Source organism: Galeopterus variegatus, unplaced genomic scaffold, assembly GCF_000696425.1.
Source record: "Galeopterus variegatus unplaced genomic scaffold, G_variegatus-3.0.2 Scaffold1888, whole genome shotgun sequence".
Lineage (NCBI taxonomy): Eukaryota > Metazoa > Chordata > Mammalia > Dermoptera > Cynocephalidae > Galeopterus > Galeopterus variegatus.
This window is the reverse complement of record NW_007727999.1, coordinates 306,088-319,755: the sequence shown is the minus strand read 5'-3', so window position 1 is coordinate 319,755 and position 13,668 is coordinate 306,088. Positions and strand designations below refer to the sequence as shown.

General features: G+C 52.2%; 1 protein-coding gene across 3 annotated transcripts in view; it reads left to right on the top strand.

The window, feature by feature from the left end:
• Positions 1-13,604, top strand: part of PLEKHB1 (pleckstrin homology domain containing, family B (evectins) member 1) — a 20,049-nt gene extending 6,445 nt beyond the window's left edge. The window contains exons 2-8 of one of the 3 annotated variants that reach the window (XM_008579452.1): positions 3,394-3,469; positions 4,556-4,708; positions 5,251-5,353; positions 6,430-6,469; positions 8,881-8,985; positions 12,667-12,766; positions 13,361-13,604. In XM_008579452.1, the coding sequence (XP_008577674.1) occupies positions 3,394-3,469; positions 4,556-4,708; positions 5,251-5,353; positions 6,430-6,469; positions 8,881-8,985; positions 12,667-12,766; positions 13,361-13,497 (714 nt within the window). In that variant the 3' untranslated portion in view covers positions 13,498-13,604. Of the gene's footprint in view, positions 1-2,066; positions 2,165-3,393; positions 3,470-4,555; positions 4,709-5,250; positions 5,354-6,429; positions 6,470-8,880; positions 8,986-12,666; positions 12,767-13,360 lie in introns of those variants that run through there. The other 2 variants (XM_008579451.1, XM_008579450.1) reach the window with 2 other exon arrangements.
• Positions 13,605-13,668: the final 64 nt, after the last annotated feature.

The window sequence follows — 13,668 nt, the reverse complement described above, 5'->3', positions numbered from 1 at the left end:
GGAGCGCCGCCGCGCTTCCCAAGCGGCACACTATCCAGTGCGCCACCGGGCCGGCCCCATAATTTTTTTTTAAGCAACACAACATTATTTTATTCAATATTTCATTTTGACCATTTTCAAATAAATCAGGTTGAGAAAAATGTCAAGTATAACTTAACAATAAGACCCACCAAGTCTTTATATGACAACATAGAAAAAACTGTGGAAGGACTCCAACGAAGTTATTGATGACAAGAAGTGGTATTAGGGAATGGAGGACAAAAGAGTTATAATTTTAAAACAATTTAAATTAATTTTTATAAATAGTTTTTTTCCTAAGTTATAGGAATTTTGTGGCAGGTATACAGCACTTTTAACTGTTTTAAATCTAATCTCCGTTTAAAAGACTGTTTTGTTAATTCAATTTTCCATAAGTACCTATAACACAGTTGTTTAAGATGAGAGTTGTAGAAAAAGCATAAATATATATACCTATATATTTTAACATAACTGATTTATTTTAAAGGATCCATGTTTGGCTATTGTAATTTGAGGTCACCTCAAGTTATATGGTCCCGTTTTTTAAGTATTTGCGAAATAAAACACCAAACAGCTGTTATTTTAAAAGCATGCTATGTAATTTTCTATTGACCGAAAAACTGAAATACACCGGTGCCGTATTTGCCAATACCGTGATCCAATACCCCCACCTAGTGGCAGAAATTGGAATGACAGAATTCCCCTTTTCCCTCCCACCTCCCACTTCCCACCCGAAAAGGAAGACAGCTGCCGAACCTAGAATCTCCCACAGTGCAGGGGGAGCAGAAATTAGCAGCACATTTATCTGGAAATCCTGTGGATAGAGACGGAAACCCTCGTTCTCAACGGGAAAAGAGAGGGTTGGGGAAAAAAACAGCTTAGTAGATCCTCTGATCTCAACCAAAAAGAGAGGTACGGAATCCAGGAGAACCTCACCCCTTCCACTCCAAGGAAGGCCCTGAAGTACAAGGGTACTCTTTTTGCCAGTACCGCAAACTCGAACTCAAAAGGAAACGCTGGGCAGTTAGGAAAGTTGCTCTGGAGTCCCTTCTCGCTGGTGGTCACCAAGATGTCACTAAAAAGACACGGAGACCAAGGATTTATTGAGCCAATATGACGATTGCAACTGGGAAGACCCATAGATCAGGTAGCACTGAAAATGTGTCCAAAGAGGGCCAGCAGAGCTTAACATTTTATAATCACAAGAAGAGGGAAGGGTCAAAGGATAGAGAAAGGCAGCCTTGCCTAACTACTTAATCAGGTTTTCTATTGGTAGTACATGACATAGATTTGTGATGTTACTAGGTTAAATCCTACATGCGGGGATGTAAGTACGGGTGATAAGAATTCTAGGTTATTGTACGGCTTTCTGGCGCCATCACGGCTGCTTTTAAGTAAAATGGTCTTAGTAACGTCTCTTAGGCCAGGTGAGCGTGACTACTGATATCCCAAATCTCCCAAGGCACTATAACTTAGCTGATCTGGTCAGAGTAGATTCTTTGGTTATCATAGGTTTACCCTGGGAAACTGCCGTTTATCTTCCAAGACCCCTTTCAGCCTTCTCTGGGAAGCCTTCTCTCTTGGGCATAGTCAGACTCCTCTCTCATTGTTAAATCACACCCGGTGCTCTAATTGTGTGTTTACATTTACAAGGGTCGTGTCAGATGCTGCTTTAGAGCCGAGTGCAGTGCCAGGCACAAACTGAGCATCGAAAAGTATGCATAACTAGGACCCTGGCTTCTCCTTGCAAACTTTACTTTTCTTCTAGAACATGAGCTCACAGATTCTTAAGAAAAAGTATCTCATGATGAGTGAACAGATGTCTTAAGAAAAAAATTAAATTGCAGGCACGTCCTCTCACTGGTGCTCTGGGTCAGTATAGACCTGTCACCCAGGAGAGGCAGCTGATGTCCTTGTCTAGGGCTGTGGACTACAAGTCCCAACATGCGTTGGGCCAGCATCTCCCCCCCTCCAAGCCCACTCCCTGGGTGGGGCGGGGCCTAGGGGCAGCAAGGCCCTGCGCTGCCTGGGGAGTGAAATGCTCCAGGCGCTCTGGGGCTCACAAAGCGCAGGCGCAGCGGGTTGGGTGGCAGCACCATCGAGTAGCAGCAGACTTGCCAGCAGCATCCGCAACAGGTGTAGACAGGTGGGTGCATCAAGGGGGCCTGGAAAGGAAGTTTGCACCTGATTCTTTTGCCTGACCTGTATCAGAGCTTGGAGAGGGAGGGAGCGACAGGAGAAACAGAGACAAGGCCAGGCCTTCCAGCCCAGGTGTGCCGGCCCTTGTTACGCAGCAACAGGTGTGAGCAGGTGGGGGAGGGGCAGAGGCACCTGCTCGCAAGTAGGTCGCCCTCGGGAACAGAAGGCATCTGGATTCCAATCCAAGCTCCATCATATACATGGATGAGTCATTTGCTGTCCCTCAGTTTATCCATCTGTAAGATAGGAGTAAAATAATATCCCTACCTAACAGAGTTGCTATGGGGACAAGGTGAGGTAGTATAGTACGAGCAGTGGCTCCCAAACTTTGCTGCACACTGGAATCACCTGGAGATCTTTAAAGACTGTCAGTGCTGGCTTCCCAACGCCAGATATTCTGATTTAATTGTATGGGCTGTGACCTGTGCATCGGGAGTTTTCAAAGCTCCTACTGGTTTGACGCCAGGACTACCAGGTGTGAATCCCAGCTCAACTGCTTACTAATCAAGAAGAACTGTGCAAGTGCCTGGACCTCCCCAGGCCCCAGTTTGCTCACCTCTAAAATGGGAATAACAAGGATGGTCGGGGTGCCTAAATGAGATAATAGATGAAAGCACTGAGAAGCATACCTGGTACATAGTGCCTGTTAACATAGCTGCTGTTCAACTAGTATTGTATGAACTTTGTAAACAGCTCCATTGGGGTTCAAATGTGAAGGAAGCTCTTCTTATCATGGAAGTCCTTCGTTCATTGCCATGCTATGCTACCAGCATTTTAAAATTCCAGGGTTTCTGGTATTTTAAGAGTTCCTCACTCTAGCCTCTACCTGGCTCACATTTACAGATTTAAAAACTGAGACTAGATTGGAGGATCAGGGAGAAGGGACTCAGCCGAGTCCCTTCTGAGGAAGCTGAGACTGGAATCCAGGCTCCTGATCCCCACCCCCAACCTCATAATGGGTGGCTGCCCTGCTGATCCCACAAGGACAGTGCTCCCATTCTCTGCCTGGAGAGGAAAATGGGAGGAGACCGAGGCTGCCTGCCCTTGTTTGTTTACTAACACTCCCTTAAACGTTTCCTCGGTGGCTCCCCCAGGGAGGACAGGGCTGGGGGCTTCTCCAGGGAGCTGCTCTGGAGCTGCTGATGAGGCCTCTGTGTCCTATGACTCCTCTGACAGGTCCCGCCTGACTCCACCCTGGAAAGTCCTTTTGAAGAAATGGCCCTGGTGAGGGGCGGCTGGCTGTGGAGACAGAGTGAGTGATCCCGGGCCAAGCCCTGTCCATTCCTACACTTTGTCCTGGGGCAGGGGAGAGGAAAGTGGCTTGTGGGGCCCACCACAGTGAAGCCTTCTCCCAAGAGACTAGGACCTTTTTATCCTTCCCTCCTTTGTCCATACTCTTCCCTCTGCCTGAATGTTCTTCGCATCCTGACTGCTTGGTAAACTTCTGTTTATTCTTCAAGATCCAGCTCAGGTGTCCCCTTCTTTGAGGAGCCTTCTCCAGCTTTTCCTCTAACCCCCATGCCACTGCTGCTGTGTAGCACCAAGCTACACAGGCTCTCTTCTCAGTTCCCACAATGTCTCATAATGAACTTCTTATAATAGATCTGTCTTTACCGGTGGATCTGTCTCCCCACTCCCCCACCTCCTACTGGCCCCACACTAAGCTCCTCAAGTGCAGGGACTGGATTTGAACTTTTGTGTGTCCACGGCACCACCCCAGCCATGAGCTGGACACAGAACAAAATGAAAAATGCCTCTGTGCTTTGGAATTTGTAGCTCTAAGAAGCTCTCTTATGTTTTTGCCCTTTCCTGTTAAGATTTCCAGTTGCAAAATGTCTGAAGCTAGGTTTCAAAATTCCCAACCCATCTCTGAGCAGAGTCACGATCTCAACAAGAGCCATCCTGGGTCATCATGCCCCCTGCCCCCTGTTCATTCTCAGTTCATTCAGTTCAGCAAACACTGAACACAGGACCTGCTGGGTGAGCTGCTGACCCCCAGTCTGGTAGAGGAGGCAGGCAGTACACAGGTCAGAGATAAGAGATAAGTGGAGCTCAAGGCAGAGAGAGGTCTTTCCCTTGAAGAGACTGGGGCTTGGCCTTAGAAGCTCCCAAGCAGTGGGTCTGGTCGTCATTCAGCATATTTGTTGGGCCCAGTGGGAGGCAGGGGGTGAGTGAGACAGAAGGAGGCTCTGCCCTCATTTCAGGGGGCAGATAGACAAGGAAGAGGTGGTATGACACTGGGGACTGGGGCTGAGAGGGCTCTGGAGCCCATCCAAGGGCTCCTGTCCCCAGCAGACTCTGGGATCAGCCCGCCTGGTGGGTCTGGAATATTGCACAGGCTCCATCCTCCGCCGCTGGAAGCGGAACTGGTTTGCCCTGTGGCTGGATGGGACCCTGGGCTACTACCACGATGAGACCGCGCAAGACGAGGAGGACCGAGTACTCATCCACTTCAATGTCCGTGACATAAAGATCGGGCAAGAGTGCCATGGTGAGCAGAAGCCCCTTCCTCTGTGGCACTGTGACCACAGGCAGGGCTCTCCCACTGTGTCTGAGAATATCTGTGGTTGGAAGGCTCTTAGCAGCTTTCAGAGGGCTTCTGAGCCTCTGACAACTCCAGTTCAGTTGGGTGTGAGTTAAGATATTGGTCCCTACCCTGTGCTGTGTCATGGGGGTGAGTCATACATAGTTCCTGCCCTCTAGGCGCTAGGTACTGGATAAAGATGAAATAAAATAAGGAGGCTCGGAGAAGTTAAGTGACTGGCCCACAGTCACACAGCCAATCTCCAAATTTTTTGACCAAGGGTCAGGCCACAGGTATAACAGGGTAACTGGGAGATGTACCTAGGGAAGCTGACAATCTGGAAAGCTTGAAAGGGTTTGAAGTCGAGCAGAATGCCAAGGAAAGTGTGTGGGATCAGAGGAGGTTGGCAATGCCAGTGAACAGGACCTAGAGCAGTCAGTTTCTATTCTTGTTCCTGACTTACTGGGGGAACCTGGGGCCTGTGCTCATATATGTGTGTTTGCCTCCAGATGTGCAGCCCCCAGAGGGCCGGAGCCGAGATGGCCTGCTGACTGTGACCCTACGGGAGGGCTCCCGCCTGCACCTGTGCGCAGAGACCCAGGACGATGCCATGTGAGTCACTCCCAGGAGAGGATGGGGTAGGGTCTTGGGGAATGTGACCAGATGCTCCCTCCTCATTGGGCCTTCTGGTACTCTGAGAGAGAAAGTGGGGTCTGAGACCAGCCAGCAAGGTTGCCTCATTGGAGGTCAGGCAGAGTGGATTTGAATGGCTCATGGTGATTGGTATGGTACACAGTAAACTCTCATGGTCTACGATGAACTCAGGATTGTTGAGGGAAAGGTGTGCACACCTACCTCAGGTACATGGTCCCTGGTCATTCGGCAGGTACTTAGCAGCCTCTGAGGTGAGCCCTTGCCTGGGCACCCTCCCTCCCACTCCCTTCTGAGAAGATGCCCTGATGGGGGCATCTGATCTGAGGGGTAGACCCAGATCTGCCTGCAGAGGCAGCCGCTGTGTCCCAGGCAGGGGTACCCCAAGGTCAGAAGCACAGCCACACTGCAAGCCTGTGTGTGTCCTCCTCAGGCATCATCCACCCCCTCACGTTCCTTTGCTTCCTACCCTCTGGCTGAGGGGCACTTGGCATTTGCACTGGAGGAGAGGGAGAGAGATGGGTGTGTAGGAGTGGGGGAAGCAGAGCTCCGAGCAGACAGCACAGAGCCGCCTTGTCCAGCCCAGCCAGGTGCCATGGCAACCAACAAAGGCCTAATTGTTCGGTGTCCACTGGGCCTTCCCGGGGCTCTGGGGTCAGAGCTTTAGCGAATTGTGTTTGTTGGTTTGGGATGTGGAGGTGGGCTGCAGCTAGACCACCTGCCCAGGCATTTCAGAATCTGATGGCCCCTAATAGCCTACCCAAGCCCAACTGTCCACTGTGTAAATGGGCAAACTGGAACTTCTAGAGGGAAAGAGACTATGGACTAAGAACAAATTAGCCTAATTTAGGGCTCCATCCACGTGACTGGGGCAGGGGAGGGATCACTTTCATCTACCTGAAATAGTCAAGAGGATCTCTCCCTTCACAAGAGACTGTGGCTAGAGGCTGGGTTGGGGAAGAAAGTCTGAAATGTGGGGACCCAATTCCCCTTCCCTCAAACTCCCTCCTCATGGTCTGGTGGGGTTTGCTTTGCAGAGCATGGAAGACAGCACTGCTGGAGGCGAACTCCACCCCGGTGAGCACTCCATTCTCTCCACCCCACCCCTGCCTTGTGCCATGGAATCATGGGTGACTCAGACTCGGTCTCCAACCACCAGGAGTTCTAAATCTAGTGTGGATAGGCTTATGCAGATTCAGATACCCTGAGTCCCAAGGGGAAAAGGATAGAGGAAAGGCACTGGTGCTCAGAGAAAGAAGCCTCCGTGAAGTCTTGTTGGAAGGGGTAGCATGTGAGCTGAGGAAAAAGAACTGTCTTTTATTGAGCAACTATTATGTGCCAGGCGTGGTGCGGGTGTGATTCTAGCTACTTCTCACCACAGTCCTATGAAGTTGGGATTATTATTCCCTCTCTGCAGATGGTAAGACTGAGGTTCATTCATCTATATGACCAATATTTACTGAGTTCCTACTATGTGCCAGGTGCTGTGCCAAAGTGCCAGGGATCAGAGGTGAACCAAGGAGATGTGGGCCCTGCCCCCCCAGACTCAGCCTAGTGAGCAGCCAGATGTGAAACAACTGATTAATTATTTAATGATTCCATTTCAATAGCAGTCACTGCTCTGACGGAGATGTGCATGTGCAGCCCCTTTGGTGACCTAATCCAGGTGGAAGTTCAGATGAGGCTTAAGCAAAGAACTGAAGGATAAACAGAAATGGACTGGGTAAAAGGGGTGGTGATGCATGAAGGGACCAGCTTTCCAGACAGAGGGGTCAGCACGTGCAAAGGCCCCGAGAGGGGTTAAGATGCTTGCAAATCGAGGAAGAGGAGGAAGGCTGGGTGGCTGGAGGTCTGGACTAAGGCCTTGCTGGCGGAGACAGTCTGATGTATATAGGACATATTTAGGAAATGGAATCAACAGAGCTTAGTGACCGATGAAGGCGTGAGTTTGATGAGCTGCCCAAGGCCCAGCTTGGTCTTGACCCACATATGCCTGGCTCTAGAATCTCTGCTTGCTCCTTCTATCTGTGGCACAGCAGCAACCCCTCTCATCTAGAGAGAAAGTCCACTGGGAAATAGGAGGGAAGACTGGGATGTATTTAGAAATCCCCTTGGGCATCCACCTGCTGAGGACCAGGCATTGTGCTGGGCCCCTGGCGTTGGTTACATCATTTCATCTTCCAACAGCCCTGGCAGGGGGAAGGGTGTGGGTTGGTATTATTAGTCCCATTTTACAGATAAGGAAGCTGAGGTTCAGAGAGAGGGAGTGACTTGTCCCAAGGCTTACAGTCTTAAGTCCGTGGAGGAGGCCGTATCGGAACCTAGGTCAAGGCGATGTTGAGAGGAGGGCGTTACTGCAGAAGGAGCTGCATGGGGGTTGGCATGTGCGTGTGTGTGTGCGCATGTGTGGTAAGGGCCCGGAGGCTGGCCTGCACGGAGTGAACGAACTGGAGAGATGACCTCTTAGGTCCTCTGAGCCAGGTCACAAAGGGCCTCAAAGTCCTCTTGGAGGAATTGGACTTTTCCTGGGGGTTGTGGGGAGCAATAGAGGGTGGTAAGCAGGGAGGGCTGTGGTCAGACTTTGGGGGCAGATTCAGTCCTGCAGGTGGAGGGTGGGTTGAGGAAGCCAGGAGTGAGGAGGCAGGAGTGGTCAGCAAGGTGGAGGGACACAGGTTGGGTTAACCTGGCTCTGAGCTTCCCAGCCCCCTTATGCAGGTCAAGTTGGTCCCACTGAAGAGAGATGGAGGGAGGTGAGGGTGACCGCTCTGCACTCTGTGGCTCTATGAAGCTGCCTCAACCCTCTGCCTGTCCAGCCTCCTGCTGCTCTGCCCAGCCCTTCCCTCTGCCCCTGCCCCTTGATTCTACCTCTTCTACCTCCCACTGCTGCACATACACATGTCCCTCTGGGCCCAGGGCTTACTAAAGTGGGCGAGTGTTTGCCTCTGTGTCTTTGTGCCCATGTCTGCCTGTCTCTGCATGTTCATGTCTGTGTTTGTGGGCTCTTCTCTGTTCCAGCGCCTATGTAGGAGTGACCTGTGCTTTGTCCTTCTGCATGCTGTGGGTTCATACCCCACCCTGGGTGAAGGCTGCAGGAGCCCCTAACCCCAGCTGTACCAGGGAACACAGGGCCTGGGGACACAGCCAGGGGCAAGCCTGGGGTGGTGGTGGAGGGGGCCAGGTGGGCAGGATGACAGATCAGAGCTGTCCTGTCCTCCCTGGAGACTGGGAGCCCCAGTTGCATGAAACAGGTGAGGGTGGGCTAATTCTGGAAAGAGACTACTGGTCCTTTTCCTCTGTGTGACTTTGGCATTCACCACCCCTCTCTGAGCCTGCCCTGATTACCATGGGCTGAGGAGAAAGAGGACATCCCCCTGCCCCAGCCCAGCTCCTGTCGGGCCTGGTAAGAGCTCTGAGTCTCTCTAGGTGTAGAGGGCCTCTGACGCCTCCCTCCCTCCCTCCCCCTTCTCGGGTTTCTGTGGCATGAGCAGGCCCCAGCTGGAGCCACCATCCCTCTCAGAAGCCGCCGAGTTTGCCCCAAGGTCAGGTGTGTGACCCGCTCGTGGAGCCCCTGTAAGGTTGAGAGGCGGATCTGGGTAAGTGCTGGCTCAGCCCTCCCTGCCTCTGTACTGGCCACCAGGATGAGCCTCCAAAACCAGGCCAGTCACATCCCCTCCCTGCTTCCAAATATTCCATGGCTCCCTATCACGCACGGGACACTGACCACAGCCTGGCTTTCAGGGCCCTCCGGGTCTGGCCAGTCTTGCCTGCCACATCCCCCTCATCCCTCTGCCCCCAGCCACACCTGACCTCTCCCCTCTTCCACCCTCTTCACATGCTGGTCTCTCTGCTGCCTTAGTTTCCTCCTTCACCTGACAAACTGATGCTCATTCTTTAAGGCTACCTTAAAGGCGGCCACCCCCTTAGTAAGGACTTCCCAGCCCTTTAGGCCTTGTCACTCCCTCCCAGAGCCCAGTGGCACTAATGTTTAGTACTTTCTTCATTCTACCTGCTTTGAGTCAGTTTATTCCTGTCCGTCTAGTCTCCCATGAAACCTGGAGCTTTCTCCAAGGCCAGGATGAGGTCTGATTACCTCTGCCCTGATGGAGCCTGCCACAGGACTGGGTATACAACAGGTGCTCAATGAATGCTCAAGTGATGGGACAGTCTATTCTTACCCTCCTCATTCCTAGCACATGAGGGTCTGGCACAAGTAGGCCTCAGGGAATGTTCACTGAATGAGCGAATGAATGAAGGAAGAAAGAGAAAACCTGTTGCAGCAGGACTACTGCGTGTTACAATTTAGTCTGGGGCTGTCTCTCCCTGCCCTGAACTTTTCTCAAAAGCAGGATTTGGGTCTGAGTCCCTCCTCTGTCTGCAGTGCTCAGCACAGGGCCTGTCATAGGGTGGGTGGCAGTGGGGGCTTAAGTTAGAGTAGCTGTGGTCTTGGAGTCAGCTGTGAATTCTTTTCTTGCACAGCGGTACTCAGTGTGGCTGTGCATGAGAACTGCTGAGGGACTCACAGAACAACAAATGTTCATATCCTACCCCTGGAGGCTCTAATTTCATAGGTGTGGGGTGCGAGTCCAGGAAGCCTGTAGTTTAAAAGGTTGCTCCTGGTGCTTCTGGTGCAGAACCACCGAGTCTGGCAGTGCTTGGGCCACCAGGTTGTGTAGATGTGGTTCTTCTGGATTTTCATAGCACTCTGAGAGTGGGCTGTGTCTACAGATGAGAAAGTAGAAGTTCTGAGAGGTTACCTAACTTGGTCAGGGTCACTCATTTCATCAGTGGAGGCCCTGGACTCCCAGCACATCATTCTGAGGCATTCCCCATGCCCAGACTAGGATACAAGTTTGTTTAAAGTGGGGATGCCTAAAAATAGGATTTAAAAGACTGTAATCCTAAGTACACAACAGCTTATCTGAGAGGAATCATTTGCATGTGTCCCCCTGATTGGCAAATACTGTCCCTACCCACAGAAGGAGCTGGGCCTCCAAAGAGGGAAAGGATCAGAGATCAAACCCTCAGGTTCTGTCCTTTTCTCTGGGGTGTCCCTGCCTGTTGCCAGGTAACCTACATGAGTTTACTTTGGGGCCTCCCAGACCTGGAGAGCAGAAACAGGTGCCCCAGAGGGACATGAGGTGGTGTTTTCCACCCCCTCCAGGGCCTCATGAGGCAACTGGCTCACTCCGCAACTGCAGGGCAGGGGGAGGCTCTGGACCTCAACTTCCCTACCAGTAAAATTGGATTTGAGTGCTTAGGTCCCTCCAGCTCCTTCTGGGCATGGAGCCCAGTTCCTGGCCACCCCCCACCAGAAAGCATTATAGGATCACCCTTCGGGAAGGAGCACATCAAATAAGGTTACTTGGGACTGAGGACCTACAGCTTTGCTTGTCTGAGTCCCCTGTGTTGCCCTGAGACTGTTCTCTCTAACGTGAAACTGAACTCAGAGTTCAGCGACCTTAGTGACAGTCCAGCTCTATATTTGATTCACTTGAGATAAATTCAATAAGAATTTATTGGAACTCACCATGTTCTAGTCAGTTCTGATTAGACCCAGTCTCTGCCCTTACATGGGTCTCCAAATCTGATGGGAGAGACACACACTCACAGGGACTCAGTGATAATACAGTGTGATCAGTGCTATGATGGAGGGAAGTCCAAGGCCTGTGGGTGTCCAGATGGGACCCCAACAGAACCTGAGGTTCAGGGAGAGGGATAATTCGATTGAGTCTGAAGGACAAGTTAGGTGGTTGAATGAGAAAAGGTGAGAAGGGCATCCCTATCAAAGGGAAATGGCATGGAGACTTGAAATCACAAGGTGTGCTTGGAGAACTCCAAACTTCTTGGAAGAGATGTCATGACACATTGATTCCATCCCTCACCTCTCAACCATTCTTCAACCCCCCGTAGTCTGGCTTCTTCCCTCCCCCAACTATTCCTCTGAAGTGCTTTTCCAAGGACACCCATAACTTCCAAGTTGCTAAAACCAGTGGCTTATTGTCTTGGCATTGGCCAAGAGGATGGACAGAAGAACTTACTTAGAAGATTAAAATAATGAGACCTGGTGGCTGATGTGACATGGAAGGCGAGTGTGCAAAGACAAGGGTCCAACTTAATTTCTTGGTTTGAGTACATGGTGGTGGGATTTACAGAGACAACCATTTACAGGAAGATGAACAGGTTTGGGGGATTGAGAGATGTTGCAATCACCTTGATGCGAGTGAAGTCTGAGACAACTGGACTCCTAAGGGGAGTTGGACTACTCAGGTGTGAATAGAACAGGGTGGAAGGGGCTAAGCGGAAGGATACCGATGAGAAGGGGATCCTGCCCCCTCTCCAGACCTGCTCCCCCATGGGTAAAATGAGAGGGTTGGGTTGGGAGTTTCCATTTAATTCCACATACGACTATATTTATTGGTTCCTGCTATACATTAGCGCTGCTGGTGATACAAATGAATCAAGAGTCTTTGCCCATAGGTGGCTCACTTTTGAGGTGCTGGCATGAAAGGCCAGGAGAAAAAATAGCAACGAGAGGCACAAAATCCACAGAAAACTCAGGAAGAAAGAAAGGAGGGCTTCCTGGAGTGGGTGACTTTTGAGCTAGGCTTTGAAGGGTTGGTAGAAATCTAATGGGGGAGAGGGGAGGGCAGGGAGTACATTCTGGAGAGAACACTGACCGTTCTCTGAGCCTCAGTCCTCAACTCTGTGGCAATGTGGAGATAATAATACCTTCCCTAAGGATTGGAGGCAGTGACACACATGAGCACTTCCCTCAGGACGAGGAATGCAGAGGCTGCCCAATAATAGTTACTTTAGTTACTTCCCATCCCTACCTTTTCCTTCCCTTCCTTCCTCCCCAACCCTTGTTTATTTCCAGGGCCTGGGCCTTGGCCATTTCCCCTCCCTGTGAATAAGAGTAGAGAAATCCATTGGGTTTCTCCAAGTGGAGCCATTGTAGAGCTGCTAGCAAACATTAGACTATCTATGAAGGGAAGTTGGGAGCCGTGGAGAATTTCTGAGCTAGGTAGGAGGCCAGGGCAGGAGAATGGGCACCACTAGGAGATGGATGTAGGGGCTGAAGTTTTAGAGGACAAGAACCGTGGACCTGGTAGGGAGGCAGGACCTTTCTCCAGGAGCTTACTGGTGCCTGGTGGCTTATTTCTAATCTTGGGGAGGAGGCTCCTTGGGGCCCAGTGGGGCCTGAGCCATGGGGAGTAGGGTACCAAACCCAGGGCAGAGAGTTCCTGGGCAGCTGACCTGGCTGGACTCCCCAGGTGCGCGTCTACAGCCCGTACCAGGACTACTACGAGGTGGTGCCCCCCAACGCGCACGAGGCCACATATGTCCGCAGCTACTACGGACCGCCCTACGCAGGTAAGTCCCCGGTCCCCTGCCAGCCCCACGACCCACCTCAATCCAGCACCAGGCCCTGCCCACAGTCCGTCAGTCAGGACCAGGCCTCTCACCCTTTTACTGTTCACGGATTTTCCCAGGCAGGACACCCCGCAGGCCCCTCCCCATCCTGAAACTCAGAATAGCCCTGAGACCAGCGTCGCTCTCCACTCCAGAGCTGACCTCACCTCTCCAGGCCCCTACCAAGCCCGGCCGCCCCCAGTACCCGTGCCTGAGCCGGTGGCGACCCCTGGTGGCTGATGCGGGAACGGCAGCCTCTTGGCTCCGGGGCCTGGCGGGAGTGACCGCCCATCCTCAGGTGCAGCGTGTTAGTACTGAGCGACCCCGGGGGGGTTCTGGCCGCTCCGCCCAAGTCGCACGGTCCCAGAACGTCTGGAGCAGATCCAAGGCCTAGAAGACGTGGGGTGGAGTCCTCCTGCATCACGGTCCCAGTTTCCCCAACTGAGGAGCACACGAGAGACGACTCAGCGCCTTACGCTAGGTTGGGCTGGAGTCACGCAGGAAGGGAAGGAAGATCACTCTACTCCTCCCGATCCTCACGGGCTCTCTCCGCAGGTCCCGGCGTGACGCACGTGATAGTGCGGGAGGATCCTTGCTACAGTGCGGGCGCCCCGCTGGCCATGGGCATGCTCGCGGGAGCCGCCACGGGCGCCGCGCTCGGCTCGCTCATGTGGTCGCCCTGCTGGTTCTGAGCGCTGGACCCTGCGCATACACTGCTAGACCCCTTTTCCTTCTGGATCCCACCCTCCCATCAATGCCGTGTCCCACTTTGGCCCTTTTCTCTCCATTAGCCTCTTCTGGGCTTGGACCATTCCTCCCACACCCTACCCGCCCTCTCACCCGTCCCTCCACCCCCGCCCCCC